The 19,023-nt window shown below is 43.0% G+C and overlaps 1 protein-coding gene and 1 long non-coding RNA gene across 3 annotated transcripts in view; one reads left to right on the forward strand and one right to left on the reverse strand.

The window, feature by feature from the left end:
• Positions 1-15,296, reverse strand: part of MSH4 (mutS homolog 4) — a 60,978-nt gene extending 45,682 nt beyond the window's left edge. Inside the window, exons 1-4 of one of the 2 annotated variants that reach the window (XM_077333300.1) lie at positions 14,959-15,296; positions 13,112-13,267; positions 7,262-7,422; positions 4,284-4,394 (exon numbers count right to left, since the gene is read on the reverse strand). In XM_077333300.1, the coding sequence (XP_077189415.1) occupies positions 4,284-4,394; positions 7,262-7,422; positions 13,112-13,267; positions 14,959-15,193 (663 nt within the window). In that variant the 5' untranslated portion in view covers positions 15,194-15,296. The remainder of the gene's footprint in view (positions 1-4,283; positions 4,395-7,261; positions 7,423-13,111; positions 13,268-14,958) is intronic. The other variant, XM_077333299.1, reaches the window with a different exon arrangement.
• LOC143835520 (uncharacterized) overlaps positions 1-19,023 on the forward strand; it is a 73,091-nt gene that overhangs the window by 51,496 nt on the left and 2,572 nt on the right. The window contains exon 3 of the long non-coding RNA XR_013230185.1: positions 5,147-5,266. This is a non-coding gene — a long non-coding RNA (uncharacterized LOC143835520). The remainder of the gene's footprint in view (positions 1-5,146; positions 5,267-19,023) is intronic.

Consider the following 19,023-nt stretch of genomic DNA (forward strand, 5'->3'; position numbering starts at 1 on the left):
GCCTATACCACCAAAAGAGCTCCACGTTCCACTGCCACCAACCGGCTAATGTTCCCTGGTCCTACATAAGTCCGCCTGGCCTCGACCAGGGCCAGAGCATTCTCTGTTCTGGCCCCCGCCTGGTGGAATGAGCTCCCGGAGGAGATTAGGGCCCTGACGGAGCTTAAACATAGAATCATAGAGTTGGAAGGGGCGATACAGGCCATCAAGTCCGACCCCCTGCTCAATGCAGGATCAGCCCTAAGCATCCTAAAGCATCCAAGAAAAGTGTGTATCCAACCTTTGCTTGAAGACTGCCAGGGAGGGGGAGTTTACCAACTGCGTTTCCTTTCCTCTGCAGCCAACAGAAACAGCATCCTGCCCTCCTCCAAATGACAACCTTTCAAATACGTAAAGAGGGCTATCATGTCCCCTCTCAACCTCCTTTTCTCCAGGCTGAACATTCCCAAGTCCCTCAACTTCATAGGGCTTGGTCCCTTAGCCCCAGATCATCTTTGTCGCTCTCCTCTGTACCCTTTCAATTTTATCTATGTCCTTCTTGAAGTGAGGCCTCCAGAACTGCACACAGTATTCCAGGTGTGGTCTAACCAGTGCCGTATACCAGCGGTCCCCAACCTTCATCTGGTCGGGGACCGCCTCCGGGGGTGGGGGAGAGCCAGTGGCCCGGCTGCCGCAGTTGCTCAAAACGTGCACACGCGGAACTGCTGCGCATGCGCGTTTTGGCCACCAGGTGGCGCTAACACGCATCCGCAGAGTTGCCACGCATGTGCGTTTTGGCCACCAGGGGGCGCAAACGCGCAGGCGCGGCAGTTCCGGCAAACCTGTTACTTGGTCAAAAAAGGAAACCAGGTTGGTCTGACAGGACCTGTTGGAGACAAATCCATGCTGACTTCCTTGGATCACCAAATTGTCCTCCAGATGTTTGCAGATTGCTCCCTTTAATATCTGCTCCATTATCTTCCCCACAACAGAGGTCCGACTCACTGGTCTGTAGTTTCCCGGGTGATCCTTCCTCCCTTTTTTGAAGATTGGAATAATGTTTGCTCTCTTCCAGTCCTCTGGGACATCTCCAGTCCTTAAAGAGGTCCCGAAGATGATGAACAAGGGCTGTGCAATTCTCTGGAAAGTTCTTTGAGCACTCTCAGGTGCATTTCATCCGGCCCAGGGGATTTGAACTCATCCAGTGCAGCTAAATGGCTCCCGACATCCTCTCTATCCATGTTAACCTGCCACCCAGACACTATCCTTTGGATACTGCCATCTCTAGACGTGCTTAAACCCTTTGGGATTTTTCCCTGTAGGAAAAAACAGATGTAAAATAGGCACTAAGCCTTTCTACTTTCTCTGCATCTTCCGTTTGTTCATCCGCACCCAACAGTGGGCCTATTGCCTCCTTTACATTTGCTCCTCACATAACTGAAAAATCTTTTCTTGTTACAATGGGCTTCCCTGGCCAATCTTAGCTCACTCTCTGCTTTGGCCTTTCTAATGATTGATCTACAATGCCCAGTAACCTGTAGGTACTCTTCTTTAGAGCTCTGTCCTTCCCTCCATTTCCTGAACATTTCGCTTTTCTTTCTTAGTTCCTCTTGAAGTTCTCTGTTCATCCAAATAGGCTTTTTAGAGCTCCTGCAGTGTTTTCGCCTTTCTAGGATAGTCATGGATTGAGCATGCAATAGCTCTTGTTTGAGTAGCGCCCACCCTTCACATGCTCCTTTCCCTTCCAGCATTCTCGTCCATGGTATGACACTCATCATGTCTCTGAGTTTATTAAATTTTGCCCTACAAAAATCCAACATCTGCGTCTGGCTACAAGCTTCCTTGGCTCCCCATCTCAAAAGGAATTCTATGAGGACATGGTCACTTCCCCCTAGGGTACCCACCTCCTTCACCTCATCCACCAACTCTTGCCTGTTGGTCAGTATTAAGTCCAGTATGGCTGAACCTCTTGTGGGTTCATCTACCATTTGATAAATGAAATTGTCAGCCAGGCAGGCCAGAAAGTTGCATGACTGAGGACGCTTCGCAGAGTTTGTTTCCCAGCACACATCTGGGAAATTGAAGTCACCCATGATGACAAGGTCCTGACGCTTGGATATTTTCTCAAGCTGCTCACAAAGTGCAGCATCCACATCCTCTCGTTGGTCAGGCGGTCGGTAGCAGACACCAACCACCACATTGTTTTCCCCTCGCTTATTTTCACCCAGAAACTTCCGCAGGGCCTGTAAAAAGGAGCTCTTCCACCAGGCATTTGGTTGAGACCAGGCATAACCAACAGCAACTGAAGGGCCCCTGCTCCCCCCCTCTCAGAACTTCATCAGAATGCTCTGGACCTGTTTGCACTGTTGCACGGTTGCATTGTTTACACTGTTTATATTGTTACAACTATGATTAATATTATTGTACGGATATTCATGTTATAGATTGTTTCATGCATTGTTCATACGTTCCATGTAAACTGCCCTGAACCTCTGGGGTATATAAATATAATAAATAAATAAATATAAGACAGGAATAATTTGTGCAGGTTAGCCAGCTACCCAGGATTCATTGGGGCCAGGTCTGACAAGCTTCAAATTAGGACATTCTGGGAAATTTTATGGTAGAGTCTGAGGAAGGAAGGGTTTGGGGAGGGGAGAGGCCTCCATTGGATATAATGGCACTCCCAGATCAGCCATTTCCTGTCAGGGAACAGATCTCTTTTCATCTGGAGCTCAGTTTTAATTCTGGGATATCTTCAGATACCACATATAGGTTGGCAAACGTAGGCCTAGCAGCAACCTCTGAATGACTTAATACCACCCAACTTCCATGACTCAGCTAGGCCTGGCTGCTTGCTACACTATGGAAGCCAGTGTTTTATAGTATAAAAAGGTAAAGGTATCCCCTGTGCAAGCACCGGGTCATATCTGACCCTTGGGGTGATGCCCTCTAGCGTTTTCATGGCAGACTCAATACAGGGTGGTTTGCCCGTGCCTTCCCCAGTCATTACTGTTTTACCCCCCAGCATGGGGGTACAGTGAGTACCCCCACAAGCCCTTGACGATTTCCAGTCATGCAAGTGAGCCTGGCCCAGGGGTTGACAGCACACAACTGGGCCACAGTTTTCCTAGGTAGAGGCCTGTGTGTATATGAGTGTAAAACAGAGGAGCAGATATAGGTTGATAGTTGGATGGGAAGACAGTATGGTTGCCAATTCCAGTTTAGGAAATTCCTTGAGATTTTGCGGGGGTGGGGGTGTGGAACCTGGGATAGTGGGCTTTGAGGAGGGGAAGAGCCTCAGAACGGTATAATGCCAAAGATTCCACCCTTCAAAGCAGGCATTTCCTCCAGGGAACCTAGTGTTGCCAGCCTCCAGGTGGGAGCTGAAGATCATCCAGAATTATAATTGCTCTCCAGATCTTCTCCTGGGGAAAACAACTCCTTTAGTGGGTAGACTCTATGGCATTATGCCCTGCTGAGGTTGCTCACCTCCCAAGGCTCTACTCCTAAATCTCCAAGTATTCCCCAACTTACTGCTGGCAACCCTAAGGGGAATTGATTTCTGTAGCTGGGAGATCCTCTGATTTTAAGAGATCTCCAAGTTGGCAATCCCACAAATAACAAAAGAAGCAGGAGAGGGGAGAAGCTATGGGGCCTTCAGGAAAGGGAGAAAGGAAATAATGGGGAGGGAGAGATGAAATGCTTCCTGCAACTTTGTGGGCTCCTGATTCTTTGTTCATTCAGACAAAATTCTCCCTTATTCAATGCTCTTCACAAAGATCCCAGCAAGCAGGCATTCAGTCATCATGGAAAAATTATCATGATTCCATTTGGAAACCTCAATTTACCTTTTGTCCTACTATACCAAAGAAATAACAAAGTTAGGCTCTGTGTGTTTGCTTCTGGATTAAGTCCACAATTCTCAAACAAATCTACTAAGGATACCAAGTATTGTTCCTAATTCCAGCCAACGTATACTTCAAGGAAAAAATTTGGCTCAGTGGCATTTTTCCAAATGTTGCTGACAACTAACAAAAGTTATAATCTTGGCAAACATCTATGAGGGCAGAAAAATACAGCCACTATTTGGGTAGGCACCATGAGGTAGGCTACCAAACATAATCTCTCTTCTAAAAACATATAGCTGACAATACTATTTTAAAAGCTAGGTTCTTTATATCACTCAAATGTTTTTATTTTTCAGAGTGAATCTTCTTGAAGGAATCTGGATATGATTCCAAAACAATTGCAACTGTCAAATATAGTGTTTAAAAATCAGTTAAATAAGTGCTCAAGCGTACCTTGAAATTTTCAGTTATCAAGCTGAACAATTTTGTTGCATTTCCAGTATCATATGCAGTGTTTGACATTATTATTTCTAAGGGTGTTAAAATTCTGAGTTTTGTTATAACCTAGAAAACATGGAAATTCAATTTAAAATAAGCATTTCAAAAGATTTTAAAGCATATCACGTTACTATTATTGTTGTTTTTATATAGTGCCATTAATATACATGGTGCCTTCCAGAATCTCCATGCCACAATTATTTAAACATTAAAAATGAGGTAGGGAGGTTACAGAGGGACAGGAGAAAGACTGTTCTGTTATACTTCTTCAGGTTTAGTTTCAGTAAGGATTGTATCAAAAGCTTCATGAACAAGGTGGGATATAAGGCCAGATGAACATCCAGCACCAAGATGATCAGGAAAGTAGTTCCAGGAAGCGAGAGCAGAGTAATTTGAGGATTTTCAGACACCAACGGTTATGGGAAGATATATAACAAGAGAGAGGTAAAGAGGATATGAGAGCAGAGAGATGAGGGCAAGGCCACAGAGAGTTTTGAAGGTTAGGAAGGAGTTTGTACTGCATGTCTGACCTATGTAAGAAGAAATCCACAAATTAAAATACATTGATTAAACAGTAAGCTTTCTAGAGGTGTCATTGATATAAGAATGAGTCAATTCCGTAGGTCTCTGTTAGATATCAAATATTATAGACAAAAATTATTTTAACTGATTTTTTACCATCTAATCATAGAGTACTGATATAGAGTCAGAGATTGAGAATGCATATTAACAGTGATACCCTAATGGTGCAGGCATACCCATAAGACTTGCAGATCATATTGACTACATGAATGACCAATTGCCTCTCTCCCCCATAGTGGCCAAGCCTCCTACCCAGCATTGAATCAATATAAATCTGGCTAGGATGCAGCACAACTCATGAGGAAGGTGCACAGCATTCGGCTCTGTCTTAGAACTCCTGACTGAGTGAACTTAAAGTGAGTAGCAAGACACTTTGGTGGCAGGAAAACCAAAGAAAAGGTACTTAGCACTATATAGTGATCACTTTGTGCCAACACCCAAAGGGGAGAGCAAAATCCATATTCTGTGGCTGACCTCTCCCATTTCAGAAACCAAACCTTTACAGATAGGACCCAAATGGGCAGCTATGCACTCACAGGTAAGCAGTAGTCTAGTTTCCGAATCTGCTTCCTTTGCTCGTGGCTGGGAGCTGCCCAGGTACTGGTGGAGACTTCTTATTACTGCACATATCTCTGTTTTGCTTTTCAACAGTTAAAGATCCCACAGGTCAAAATCTGGCCCAGGCCAGTACTCCCTCCAGACATACTCTGCTTAGGCTGCTGCTCCAGTCTGCCTTCTTAGGTTGACTGTTGTTTTCAGTCTGCTGTTTTATCTTGGCTCTACCCCATTTGGATACTTGCTATTCCAGGAAAGGAACAGTTGATTTCACACTGGCTGATTGGAGATGGTCTCTAGGGTCCTCAGCCCCTTCCCCCATTTCCTAATTAATAAAGTTTTGTGTTGTACCACTACCCTTTCTCTGTTAGTGTGAGGCATGTGTGTTTGGTTAGTAACACCCTAGAACAGCTTCTGACCAGGAGTCACAGCTTCTGACCCATTTCCATGCATTCAACGAAGTGTTCAATGGGAATGGAACAAGGAGAATGTAAGTCACAAAAGTGAAAGCAGAGCATAATTGCCAATCAGAGTGGAGATGTGCTGTGTGTATGATAGGAATGGGTCAGCAGAATATGGGGAGGGGCTCCTTGGATCTCCAAATCTTGTTGGGATCTAGAATGCCAAGGGCCTTTGACAGGCGACTCAGAAGACTTTGTAGCACTCCCTTATTGTAGGAGAAACCCACAATAGCACCAGGACGTGATTCCCTGTTCCATGGTTGCCTGCCCAGGGACCCGAGTTGCTACAGCTAGAGTGGAGGGCCCTGGGACTGCCTGAAAGCATGAGTGGTTTCTGACAATACCACTGCTGTATAATCTTTCCTCTTCAAGGATACAAAAGAGGGAACTGTCCCCAAACAGATATCTGGGGGGGGGGGGGCAGGACAACTCATGTACCATATGTGTCCCATGTTTTTTCTCAGGGTTTCCTTGGAGTTTCCATAAAAGGCAGATTACTGGAGTTCTTGCTAATTCTGTCAGCTGTCTCGTGACTGATGGCAAAACTCAGTCCCTTAAAGGAGATGGAGATGTGCAACAGATAGGAGTGGAACCTCGACTCCTGGCTATAACTTGCCCATCTACAGGGCTAGGCCCCTGCCAGCCAATTTTTGGTTCTGCCTGCCATGTTTGTCATGCTACACCACCATTGATGGGGATGCTGAAGCAATTGTGGAAATCTGCACACTCTTTTTTCTGCCACTCAGTTACTGATGAAACCTTTTAGGCAGCAGACTAGCGGCGCCATAGTTACACTGGAGGCCAGCAACAATGGTTACAGGTAGTACTTAAGAACTGCCCATCAACTTTGTTGGTTAGAAAAGATACAGAAGTAAACCGCAAGCAGAGTGGTTTACTTGGCCAGCCCCCGCAAAAGTCAGATTATATCTATCATTTGTACTTTAATGGTTTTAATTTGCATATTATTTTTGCATTATTTAGTATATTTATATTTGCCTTTCTATTTTTAAGGGATACTTAAGGTGGCTATACTATCCAATAAAAATACTTATTTTTAAAAAACCTTCTGAAAACCAAGTGACAATTCTACAACATTTAATGTAAACCGCCCAGAGCCGTAGAGAAGGGTGGTATAGAAATATAAACAAACAAACAAATAAATAAATAAAGCCTTCCAAAATATAAAATTCTTCAACTGAATCTTTTTCTTATTGTGAAGCTTGTATGTTCTATCTAAAAAATAAAGGGTAATACTATGTAAAGCGAGTTGTTATTGACTTTAGTACAAAGGGATTTAAAACAGTTTATACGGCAAAAAGATACATTTAGATTTACCTTGGCATATGTTGTATTGTCAGCAAACTGAGAGAGTACTACCTCAGGATTTTTTAAGTCAATACTTGCCATTCCCACTTCACCTCTGGCAAGACCTCTCCCTTCTATTACAGCTACAATAACAGATGCAGCATGAACTGATACCGATGAGGACGATCCAACTGTAAAATAGTCAGATACAAATAAGAATACTAATTCAATGCACAAGATTACAACATAGAATCATAGAATCTTTATACCACTCCGCGGGAGCGGTATTAATATAGCAGTAAGGGGTGTGGGGGAGGGCTCAGCATGGGATGGGGGGCAACGATTGGCCCCTTGCCCCCAGACTGACAACATGCTCACCCCCAAGCGGCGGCGCCTTCAGCCAACAGCTGCCATTACCCTTCTCAACCCTGCCCTCTTCCCCCCTGCCCCCCCCCCCTCGCCACTCAATCCACTCAAGGTGGCTCCATAAGCAGCTGTCAAATAATTTAAGGATTTAAAGAGTCATTTAGGAAATGGAAAGAAGGCCTTATTACCAAGGATGAGTATTAAAGAATAACCAATGATTCTAGAAAGAGTGTTCGAAAAGCTAAAGCTCAATATGAGCTTAAGCTAGCGAGAAGTGCTAAAAATAGCAAAAAAGGCTTCTTTAGTTATATTTCAAGTAAGAGTAAGAATAGGGACTCTGTAGGACCACTGTGTGCGGGGGGGGGGGAGGTGAAGTGAAATTGTAACAGATGATAAAGAGAGGGCTGAACTGCTTAACTCCTATTTTTCCTCAGTCTTCTCTTGTGAGGGAAATAGTGGTCAATGTTGCAAAAGCGTATCACAACAGGGGAGATGGGAATGGTGGCCTAGGATTACTGTGGGGGCAGTGAGTGGTTTCTCAGTTGAACCAGCTTCCTCAGGAAGTGGTGGGTTCTCCATCTTTGGACATTTTTAAACAGGCTGGATAGCCATCTGACAAAGAGGCTGATTCTATGAAGGTTCAAGGGGGTGGCAGGTTACAGTGGATGAGCAACAGGATTGTGAGTGTCCTGCATAGTGCAAGGGGTTGGACTAGATGTTCCAGGAGGTACCTTCCAGCTCTATTATTCTATGATTCTATCCATCTTCTATGGAGATGGATATATAATATTTAATATATATGAAAAGTAAATTGTGACTGGAATGAAGAGTTGCTGAGCATTACTATATAGCATTTTAAATTATACTATGTATATTATTTTCTCAATCATCCTGGGCACATTCTAGCAAAAGTTAAGTACTTTCAAGGCCCACTAGTACATTACAATCAAATGGAAGGAAGGGAAATTTTCTATCTTAATGTACTTGCTTATAAATAAATAATTTTTAGGATTGGATTATAAAACTAGTTAAACTGGTTTACCATAATCTAGTGAAAGAGAATGAAAATTTTGTGTTTAATTATTTATTACCCTTTGTTGTACTCTGTGAGCAAAAGCATAAAATTTAGCTACCTGCTTATACGTTTACACATTGCCCTGCCACAAGAGATATTATTTTTCTAGAGAAGAGGGGAGATGGTTTAGTAGCCTCATAAAATACACATTTAAATATTACTTGTTCTGTTGTCTCTAACTCCCCTGATTTACAAGGGCAGGTTCTGTTAGCTCTGGGTATTTTCTTATAGCTGACTAATAACAAAGCCCATTGCAACCAAGAATGCAATGGGCGCTAGGATCCAGGGGACACTGGGAGGTGCAGATCTCTCTGTGCGTGTGTCTCTCTCTGCCTCCCTCGCAGCAAGAGCGATAGGAGGGAATGAGGGCTTGTGTTCGGTCTGGCAGGGCTGTGTCTCAGTCTCTGTCACATCTGAGAGGAAGGTGGCTAGTGTCCAGGGAGGGAGGGCAGGAGCTGCAGGGGCAGGGCCAATGATGGTGCCAACGGTGGCTAAAAAGGCAAATGGGATTTTGGCTGATTCAAATGGAGTATCGTGTCAGGTTGACATCTGTAGCTGGCAAAATTTTGGAACAAATCATCAGTCGGTCCTTGAGCAGCTAGAACAGAGACCTGTGATTTCTAAGATTCGGGTTTCACAAGAATAAGTCATGTCAGACCAACCGTATTGCCTTTTTTAGAGAAACTGACTACCTTGCTGGATCAGGGGAATGCTGTGGACATAGTTTATCTAGATTTCAGTAAAGCTTTTGATAAGGTTTTCACATAATATTCTTATTGACAAGCTGGTAAAATGCGGTATGGATCCTAATTCTGTCAGGTGGATCGATAACTGGTTGACTGATCATACCCAAATGGTACTTGTAAATGGTTCAGCATCCTCTTGGAGAAGAGTGAAAAGTGGAGTGCCCCATGGATCTGACCTGGGGTCTGTGTTGTTCAACATATTTATAAATGATTTGGATGAGGGATTAGAGGGGATACTCCAAGTCTGTTAGCCTGGAGAGGATAAGACTGAGAGAGGATTTGATATCCATCTTCAAGTATTCAAAAGGCTGCCATATCCATGATTGGGCAGTTGTTCTCTCTTGCCCTGGAGGAACAGACCAGAACCAATGTGATGAAATAAATTCAAAAGAAATTCCATCTAAACATCAGGTAGAAGTTCCTGACAGAGCAGTTTCTCAGTGGAACAGGCTTCCTTGGGAGGTGGTGGGTTCTCCATCTTTGGAAATTTTTAAACAGAGGCTGGATAGCCATGTGAAGGCTTAAGGACAAATGATGGCAAGTTACAGTGGATGAGCGATAGGGTTGTTTGTGTCCTGCATAGTGCAGAGGGTTGGACTAGATGACCCATGAGATCCCTTCCAACTCTATTCTATGATTCTATGATTCTAACCCTTCTGCCATTTCCTTTCACTTTTAAATGAAAATAATTAGTTTCTAAATAATTTAGGATGGATGCCAAGCTTAAGGAGTACAGTCAATTTGAGCAATGATCAATACAACAGCTTTAAGGGATTTTTAACAAAATAGTGAGGCATCTCTGAGCCTGAAGGAATAATGAAACAGAAATAATGGGTTCGTTACAGTGTTCCATCAGCAGAAAACACTGATAGCTGAAGATCTTCCCTGCTTCCCCATTCCCACCCCCACCCCTGCAGTCCTCTCCTATCCAGGAAAACAGGTTGCCCCCCAGACTAATAGCCATGAAAGTCCAGGGTCTGAAGTGGTGTGGAAGGAGATTAACAATGCAATCCTAAACAGAGTTACACCTTCTCTAAGCCTATTAACTTCAACTCTGCTTAGATTTGTTCAGAACTTGTGCATCCTGCTTCTATAGAGCTCAGCAGACAGAAGCTGAAGGAGGGTTTTTGCTCACAGATGACTGATCCATGCTGCCATCATTGTTGAACTGGGATATTAACATTTCATTATATAATTCATCTGTATGCATAACTATTTTCCTTGAATGTCAACATAAAAGCATAAGAGCCATACAATGTATATAGATCTCATTTTAAGACAATATATTTAAGCATTAATTAAAAAAAACGATATCCTGAATAATAAACATTTCATGAAGCAATCTTCCTACAGCCTTTTCAAAAACAATGCATTACGGAGAATACTATAAATCATTTCTCAGAAAAAAGTTATACATTCAAAACTAAGTATTTTCCCCACCCTACAATTACTAATTTATTGCAATTCATTATTACCTTTCACTAAAACCTGACTCTTTTGTTTTTATACCACAACAACAAAATAATCTTTTCTAGCTGTAATATTTCCAAAGAATCCTAATACGGTTTGTTTTACACTGCCCTCTACCGTCCTTTTCAGCAATTTTACCAAAGACAAAAGAAAAAAAGCATTCCGTTGCACCTTAAAGACTAAAAGATTTACCATACCATAAACTTCTGCGGACTAGAGCATATTTCATTTGATATATGAAGGTTTTTTGTTAGCAGATATAGACAAAGATAAGATTTAAAATTGCAAACAATGGGATTAAAAGGCAATGAAATCAAAGACATATTGTAAGTGACTACTATTAACACCAGCAGAAATACATAATACGGTCCTGCTAGACTTTCTAAATAATTTAATGCCTGCAGTGTAGGAGAAACCAATAACTGCATTAGAGCTTTAACTGGATAGTATTAAACTTGCTGATGAATCAGAATGAACCATTGTTAAGCATTTTAACAGTTGTGGGCTAATATTTAAGCCTTCTCTGAAAAGATGGAACCTTGCTTTTTAAAATAATTGTTAAAGAACAGGCTATATAGCAAAGATTTGTGATTTTTGTTGAAAAAGAGCACTTCCTGAGGATACTCAGTAATACTTTGTATGAGTAATCTGTGACATTTAATCTTATATATTTATGAAATTAAACAAATTAGATAAATTCAGTTTTCTGTAAATAAGGCACAACTCAGTTGTGATTATTCTGAAAGCAAAGTTGTGGTTTTCAGAAAGATTAAATGGATGATAGGCTGCCCTTAAATGAATATGCTTTGATGTTGTTTTATAAACCATCTAGTTTTTTTTTAATTCCAGAGGGGGTCAGTTAGTGGAATTCTGCCCTTCAAATATACATAGGGAAAGCAAAAGCCTAAATTGGTAGCATGACCTGGGAGTGCACAAGTAGAGAGAAAGAATATCTGAATAAAATTCTGATAAGGCTTGTTTCTTAAGGAAAAGAAATGGATATTCTTCCTTGCTAAATAAATCCATACTGCGATAGGAAAGAAGAATTGTAGTTATCTGTAGCTATGGAGATTCTGAGGGCACATGGTCTCTTGAAAGTAGGTGAACAAAAAGTCAAAAGCTAGAATGTCCCTAATAGCCAGCAGCAATAGAGATAGAATAAAGAATACAGGGGGATTTGACCTGTCTACTAGCTGGTGTTCTTGTATAGAAATACTAGTAAATAAACCCGCTGCACTCTGAATGCAGCGGGCGCTAGCAGGGCTCGGGAGTTGGTGGGGCCGGTGCAGGCATGGGGCGGCGCAGCACGGCATGGCTCGTCCGGGCCCCCACCACAGCGCGACCTACCTGAGCCCGTGTTGTGGCTGTAGGCGAGGCTGCAGCAGCGCGGCGAGGCAGCGACCTTCCCTGCTGGATCTCGGGGCTACGCACGGCTGGCGGGTGCTCCCTGGCCGGCGGCCTGACGCAGCGGGAGGCGCTTTGCGCCTCCCAACGCGTCAGGCCGCCGGCAAAGGAGCAACTGAGTGCTGCGCATAGTGCGGCTCGCTGTTGCTCGGGGCTGGGAATCGGAGGGACCAATCGGCAGGCACTAAGCGCCTGCCGACTGGTCCCTCCGATTGTCTGTCCGGAGGAAAGGTCCAATCCGGACCCTTCCTCATCCCGGACACATCCCGCCCCAGAACCCCTTACCGTTTTATTTAGTTTGCGGCGCCCATGGCGCCGCGGGCGGTGTTAATATTGTGCTGTGCTTTACTTCCAGCATATTTGAAATTTGGATACTGGTAACAACGCCCAACTGGATTCCTTACAGAATACCAAAGTACGTGCACAAGACTAGGGGAATCCATGTACTTCCTGGTTGTCTGGGGTGTATCTGGGTAGCCATCCATCAAGAGGAAGAGCTGGGTGTCATCTGCCTATTGGTGACACCCAAGCCCAAATCTCTGGACAAGAGATCGCATAAAAATGGTAAACAAGGTTGGGGAGAGAACTGCACTTTGTGGCACCCTACAGTGGAGGTAGTATCGGTGGGACTGCATCTCCCCAACACCACTCTGTCTGTGACTTTGGTGAAAGGAGATTAGCCATTGAAGGGTGTCAGCAAGGTGCTGAGGCAGAAGCTCATGATCAACTTTTGCATAACCATAATGACCAATGAAAACACAACTAATTTATATTTATGATTTTCACATTTAAAATTTTTAGATTAATGCAGGACTTTACCTGAATACCCTGTAAAGGGAGTCCCATTTCTACATCCTGATCTATTAGAAGAGAGAGGTGTTTTTCTTGCACGTACATTATTTAGACTTCTACTTGAAGGACTTGTTAAATTCACTGTGATGTTTTCGACATATGTCTTATCTCCAAAGTATGAATCTGTAAAAAGGGAAACTGCTCTTAACCCATGTTTTATGCAATGTTTTCTTTTTATAAGACAGATTTGGAACCTTGATTCTACTGAATTCAGTGTAACTTACATCTATGTTCTTTCATGTTGTAACAGAAAAAGGGACACCAATGATCAACTTCCAAACTTATTTGCACATGCACACACTGTTAATGCTTTAACAAAAATGCTAATTTTCTAAACACTTACCTCACATGCTTATTCTGTACTGATTTTTAAAAACCCTTTCCTTCTTTCATTTCTGTGATTCAATGTAACACAAAATATTATTTACTGCTATAAACTGATCCTGTTAAATTTTCAAGATGTTTTTTTCCACCGTTATGATGTGATCTTTTATGCTGAAGTTGAAATGCTGCTATATGTCAATTTGTTACCTGCTGAAAGGTGACTTTATTTTTGTTTTCTGTTTTAATGATACATTTTATTGATGTTTTACAGATTTCGTTATGAACCATCCCAGGTGCTAACAAGTAGCGCAGATTAGGATTATATAAATAAAAATATTATCATTTCACAACATATACAATTCCACTCTTTTTAGATTCAGTGGTATCAGATATACTTAAAGGAAATCACTTTTAGTTCTAGAACCCCTTTCAAACTATCTAATATATATATATGATTGCTACATTTATATTATTTCAGTTGCTTTAAAATCTTCTGCCCTTTATTCCAGTCAGGAAATGTCCCATACTTCTGTCATTTTGCAGAACATGCAAAATGGCAATTAATGTTAAAGAGGACATTTTAAAATAGAGATTAGAACTGTAACAGCACCAAAGTGCACCTTTAGAATGGAACACGATTACTGCAGGTATTACTTGCTTTTATTGTATTATCATACTGTGTAATCTGATTTTTGCATTGTATATAGTATCCCTTAAACTATGTGTTGTTTGCATTGTTCTCCAATACTGCACTCCTAGTCCTCTTGTTCACTGAATGTTTTGTTTTGTAATCCACTTTAAATTTCAGTGAGAAAGGCAGCCTATAAACAAATAACTTCTACATTCTAGAGAAATGTTTACACAGGTTTGTTTGTTCTCATCAATGCTGGCTCACATTTACAAAGTTCACAAAATGTTGCTTGAATAAGAAAAAATTATTTTTAGGGAAACAATCTTCATGCTGAGAAAAAAGTACTGAATTGTAATAATGCTTAAACATTAAGAAATATGGACATCATCAATTCCATTGGAAATGATTTTAACTTTTAAGTTTTTAAGAATGTAATGTGATTTAAGAATATATTTTAAGTACCCTAAGTATAAATGTCACCAGCTAGTTTTTAAAAAACAGCTAAAATCTCCATACAGTAAATGTTCCAATTGCCGTGCAGATGGAAACAGAACTCCCGAAATTTTAGCCTCCTCGTTAAAGAGGTTTTACAGATTCTTTAATCAATCGTAAGGCTTTCAAGCATACCGCGGGGAAGGGGGGGGGGGGTATTTTGAGCATTATATTAATACAACGAAAGTCAAATCCTGAGCATGACGACTCCGAAGTAGCTGTCACTATTAATCCCTGTGAATACTACTTTATAAAAGTGACATTCTATAAGGTAATAAGCCTTCCAAACGAGAGGCCACTTCCCACGGAAGAGAAGCTGCTCCCTTCTCGGCTGAGGCGGCGGGGGGGGGGCAGTCCTGCAGCCCACCTTCGGCCCTCCTCGCAAAGGCGCTGCTGGCGGGCCGGCCCTTCTGAGGGCGAACCGGCCAGTCGTCAGAACTACGCGGGATGTCGCTGCCCGGGGTCTGCTGTAACCCGAATTGGTAACGAGGCCGACGCCCCGCGCCAGACGGAGACGAACAAGGGCTCGAATAGGAAGTGGAGGCCTCTGGAGCGCCCTCCATTAACAGGCTTCCACGAGCCCCATTATTTGTATCAGCCATTCGGGTCCCAAAGCCGTCTCTGGGCAGGTAAAAGGCGTGCAAAATGGCGCTCCAGAGCGTTACTGGCCGCTACACATGCGCAAAAGCATCTCTCCAAGCACATTTCTACCCAGTCTCATTTACAGCGGGCGGGGCTCGGATGGAAGCGCATATTTCCTTCTCACGTTTTTTTTTTTTTCTGGTGCTTGTTGTAGCAGGTCCTCGATTTACACTGCCTTGCAAAAAAAGGAATATTCTAATTATAAGGAATTTTACGGGATTCCGATGGAAAGAAGGATGCAGCTACTGTGTTCTTTACAAGTGGGGCGGCGTCGCTGGATTACCAAGCGATCTCTGCTGGTGATCGCGTGTATCCCTTGCCATCTCGTGCAGGCAGCTGTTGTCTTGGATGTTTATTGCGTTCCGTCTTTTTTCACCGCCCAGACCCCCGTGGTCCAAATGCCCATCTTCGGTCTTTAGTATGTAGCTGACCAGGATTATATAGTATTTTTACATTTCAACAAAAATTCTCCTAAAACCCCCCAGCAAGTGCTGCTTGTGTTGCTGGATCTCATGGCAGCATCTGATATGGTCATGAGCTGCTTGTTCACCTTGGTGATACTGGCATACAGGGGACAGTACCCCAGGAGCTGATCTCTTTCCTCCAGGGCCATGAACAGAGGGTGGCAGTGGGAGTCACTTGTGACTCTGCCAGTTCCCTTGTGGAGTAATGCTCTCTCCCACCTTATTCAACATCTTTATGCACCCTCTAATCCAGCTAGTTTGGGGGTTTGGGCTGGGATGTCACCTGTATGCAGATGACACTTAGGTCTACTTCCTATTAGATGGATGGCTAGACCCCCCCCTTGAAACATTTGCCAGATGTTTGAAAGCCATGATGGTCTAGATTAAGCTGTTGTCTGAAACTCAATCCCATGACGGAGGTCCTGGGGCTGGGTAGGAAAAGACTGGGTGGGGAAGTATGATAGCCCTGCCTAGATGGCATGCAGCTTAATGCTGCACAGTCAGCTAGAAATCTGGTTGACGCCTCTTTATCAACAGAGGTGCAGGTAACTAAGGTAGCTCAACTGGCATTTTACCATCTTTGGCAGGCAAAGCTTCTACTGGCCTACCTGGCCTCAGAACACCTAGCCACAGGAACCATGCAATGATCACCTCCATATTAATTTCTGTACCATGCTCTATGCAGGCCTTCCCTTGACACCAATCTGGAAACTGCAGCTGGTCCAGAATGCAGCTGCCTAACTCCGCACTGTAACATATTGGGGGGCTCCCAGTTGAATTCCGGATCTACGTTAAGGTACTGGTGCTAACCTTCAATACCATAGATGGTCTGGGCCCAGTGTATCTGAGGGACTGCTTAGCTAACTATACCTCCCCAAGGACATTACAATTGTCCAATTCCAATAAATTGGTGATCCCTGGTCCTAAAGAAGTACATTTGGCTTTGGCCAGGGCCTTTTTAGTCCTGGCTCTGAACTGTTGGAATGAGTTCCCAGAAAAGCTCCAAGAGCTGGCTTAATTTTGAAGGGCCTGCAAGGCGGAGCTCTTTGGCCAGACTTTTGGTTGGGGCCAATGAACATCATGACTTGAGACAAAACATCCGCAGGCTAGCTCTATATGGATAACCCCCCAACCCAAAATTGAAGGCAGCAATACTTGTTGGTGAATCATTTCATATGATCAATGTTTAAGATTACTTAATGTTAATTTACAGAAAATATGTACCACATTGTATGCATGCAATTTTTAAATGATGAAACTCACCCCAAGCCAGCCCGCTAGGAGGGCAGAGTACAAATACCAATATAAATAAAAATTACAGATGAAAATCAGACAATCTGCTTTTAATCACCTCCTGAATGTCCTTTGAAATAGTTGATTTCAACTATTTTGGATATGTGGTTTGGGTCCACTTTACCAGAGACTGTTCCTCTGCCTATATCCCTGCTACACTCAGCCAATATCAACTGGCGAGTAGTCCCTGGCTCCAAGGAAGCACATCTGGCCTCAACCACAGCCAGGTCATTCTCTATCCTGGCCCCCATCTGGTGGAACAAGGTCCCAGAGAACATCCAGGATCTGCTGAACTATGACACTTCTAAGGGCCTGCAAAATAGAGCTCTTCTACCATGCTTTTGGTTGAGGTCAGTGACAACATCAATTGGGCCCCTAGAACCTCCTACTATCTAGATAAGTACACTCTATAGGATTGCAGACCAATGTTGTATGATGTTAAGATTGTTGATAATTACCTGAACATGCTATTATTGTCATGACTGCTGTCAGAGTTACCAAATTTATTCTGTACTAACATTTTCTGTAAGCATCCCTGAGCCACAAAAGGGAGAACGATGATATATAAATGCAAATAAAATGCCTTAATGCAGCCAAATGAAGGCACTCTGAACCTGGTCTGGGAAATTATTCCAGGATTGGGCGTACCACAGAAAAAGTTCATGCCGTACCTTTAGCCAGTGGTCCCCAACCTGCGGGCCGTGGCCCGGTGCCAGGCCGCGAAGGCCATGGCGCTGGGCCGCGGCTCCCTCTCCCCGCCCCCCCCCCCCCCGCAGTAGAAAACTTCCCAGGCCGCAAGCTTGCGGCCCGGGAAGCTTCTTACTGCGGGAGGGCGGGGAGAGGGAATCAGGGCCAGGCCGCGCGGCCATGCGGGCGCGGCCTGATGCGCGGGCATGTCCCGTGCGGGCGCGGCCCGATGCCCTGCCGGTCCCCAGCCTCAGAAAGGTTGGGGACCACTGCCTTTAGCCATAAGGAAAATCCTAATAGACAGCACCATAGGAAAAAAACTTACTGAGTATAATCTTTGGGAGCATATAGAGATGTGATTGTGTTAAGTATACGGGCCCTAAACTGTGAAAGAAAAACATTGTTCTTGAATGCCTCTGGGTTTTTTTTTTATCTGGGCCTTTAAAAATTTTAGTTACAGTAGATCAGGAAGTTTTGGTAACATGAATCAGTACAGTTATCTGCAGTCTAAATAAGGAGCCAGCTTGTGAGCAGTACGTAATTGAAAGGCACTCAAAGACAGATGGCACAGTTGCTATTAATAAGGCCAAGTCCAAAAGCATTTCAAAGCCTTTAAGTTGATCTACAAAGAAAATTTAAGTCCATCTACATCTAGAACACCACCAGCCAGTTCGCCTTCCCAAGCACCAGGACCTCCATCTTGTCTGGATTAATGTTCAGTTTGTCTGCCCTCAGCACCTTGATCATAGCCTTAAGCTATGCCCAGGATTTTCAGAGCTGTGTCAGGAAGTTTAGATAAGTAAATAAATCTCCAACTTCACATTTCATTATTGTTAATATTTGGATGATTTCAGCCAAAGGTTTAATATACAGGTTAAACCTATCTGGGGATAAAATCAGTATCAGTTATCTCTGATGTTTAATGCAGTGACTTTTCAGAAGTTGTAGCTTTCATTTTATACAAACTTACTAATTAGGAACACAAGATTCTACCTAATTTGTTATATATTGTCAGAGAAGCTGCTTCTAAAACAATCTGGTAGTTGAAGACTCATTGCCTTATCCCTTCACTGCAGCCAAAAATGGCAATTTCCTGCAAGACAAATCTAGATGCTTAATGCACTAAACTGCATAAGGTAAAAATTAAGTTTTTCCTGTATGCAACCCAAACAGAACTTAATCATGATGCATAAGGTGCTTCCTGTCACAATTACTGATGTGAACTATTCACCGGTTGATTAGATTTCTTTGGTTAATTTAGAAGTTTGTAATTTCTCAAAAGACTAATGAAAAATAGGAAAAGCATATTTCTATCAGTTTTAGTGGACCATAAATAATTTCAGTCT

The sequence above is a fragment of the Paroedura picta genome, chromosome 4 (assembly GCF_049243985.1).
Source record: "Paroedura picta isolate Pp20150507F chromosome 4, Ppicta_v3.0, whole genome shotgun sequence".
Classification (NCBI taxonomy): Eukaryota; Metazoa; Chordata; class Lepidosauria; order Squamata; family Gekkonidae; genus Paroedura; species Paroedura picta.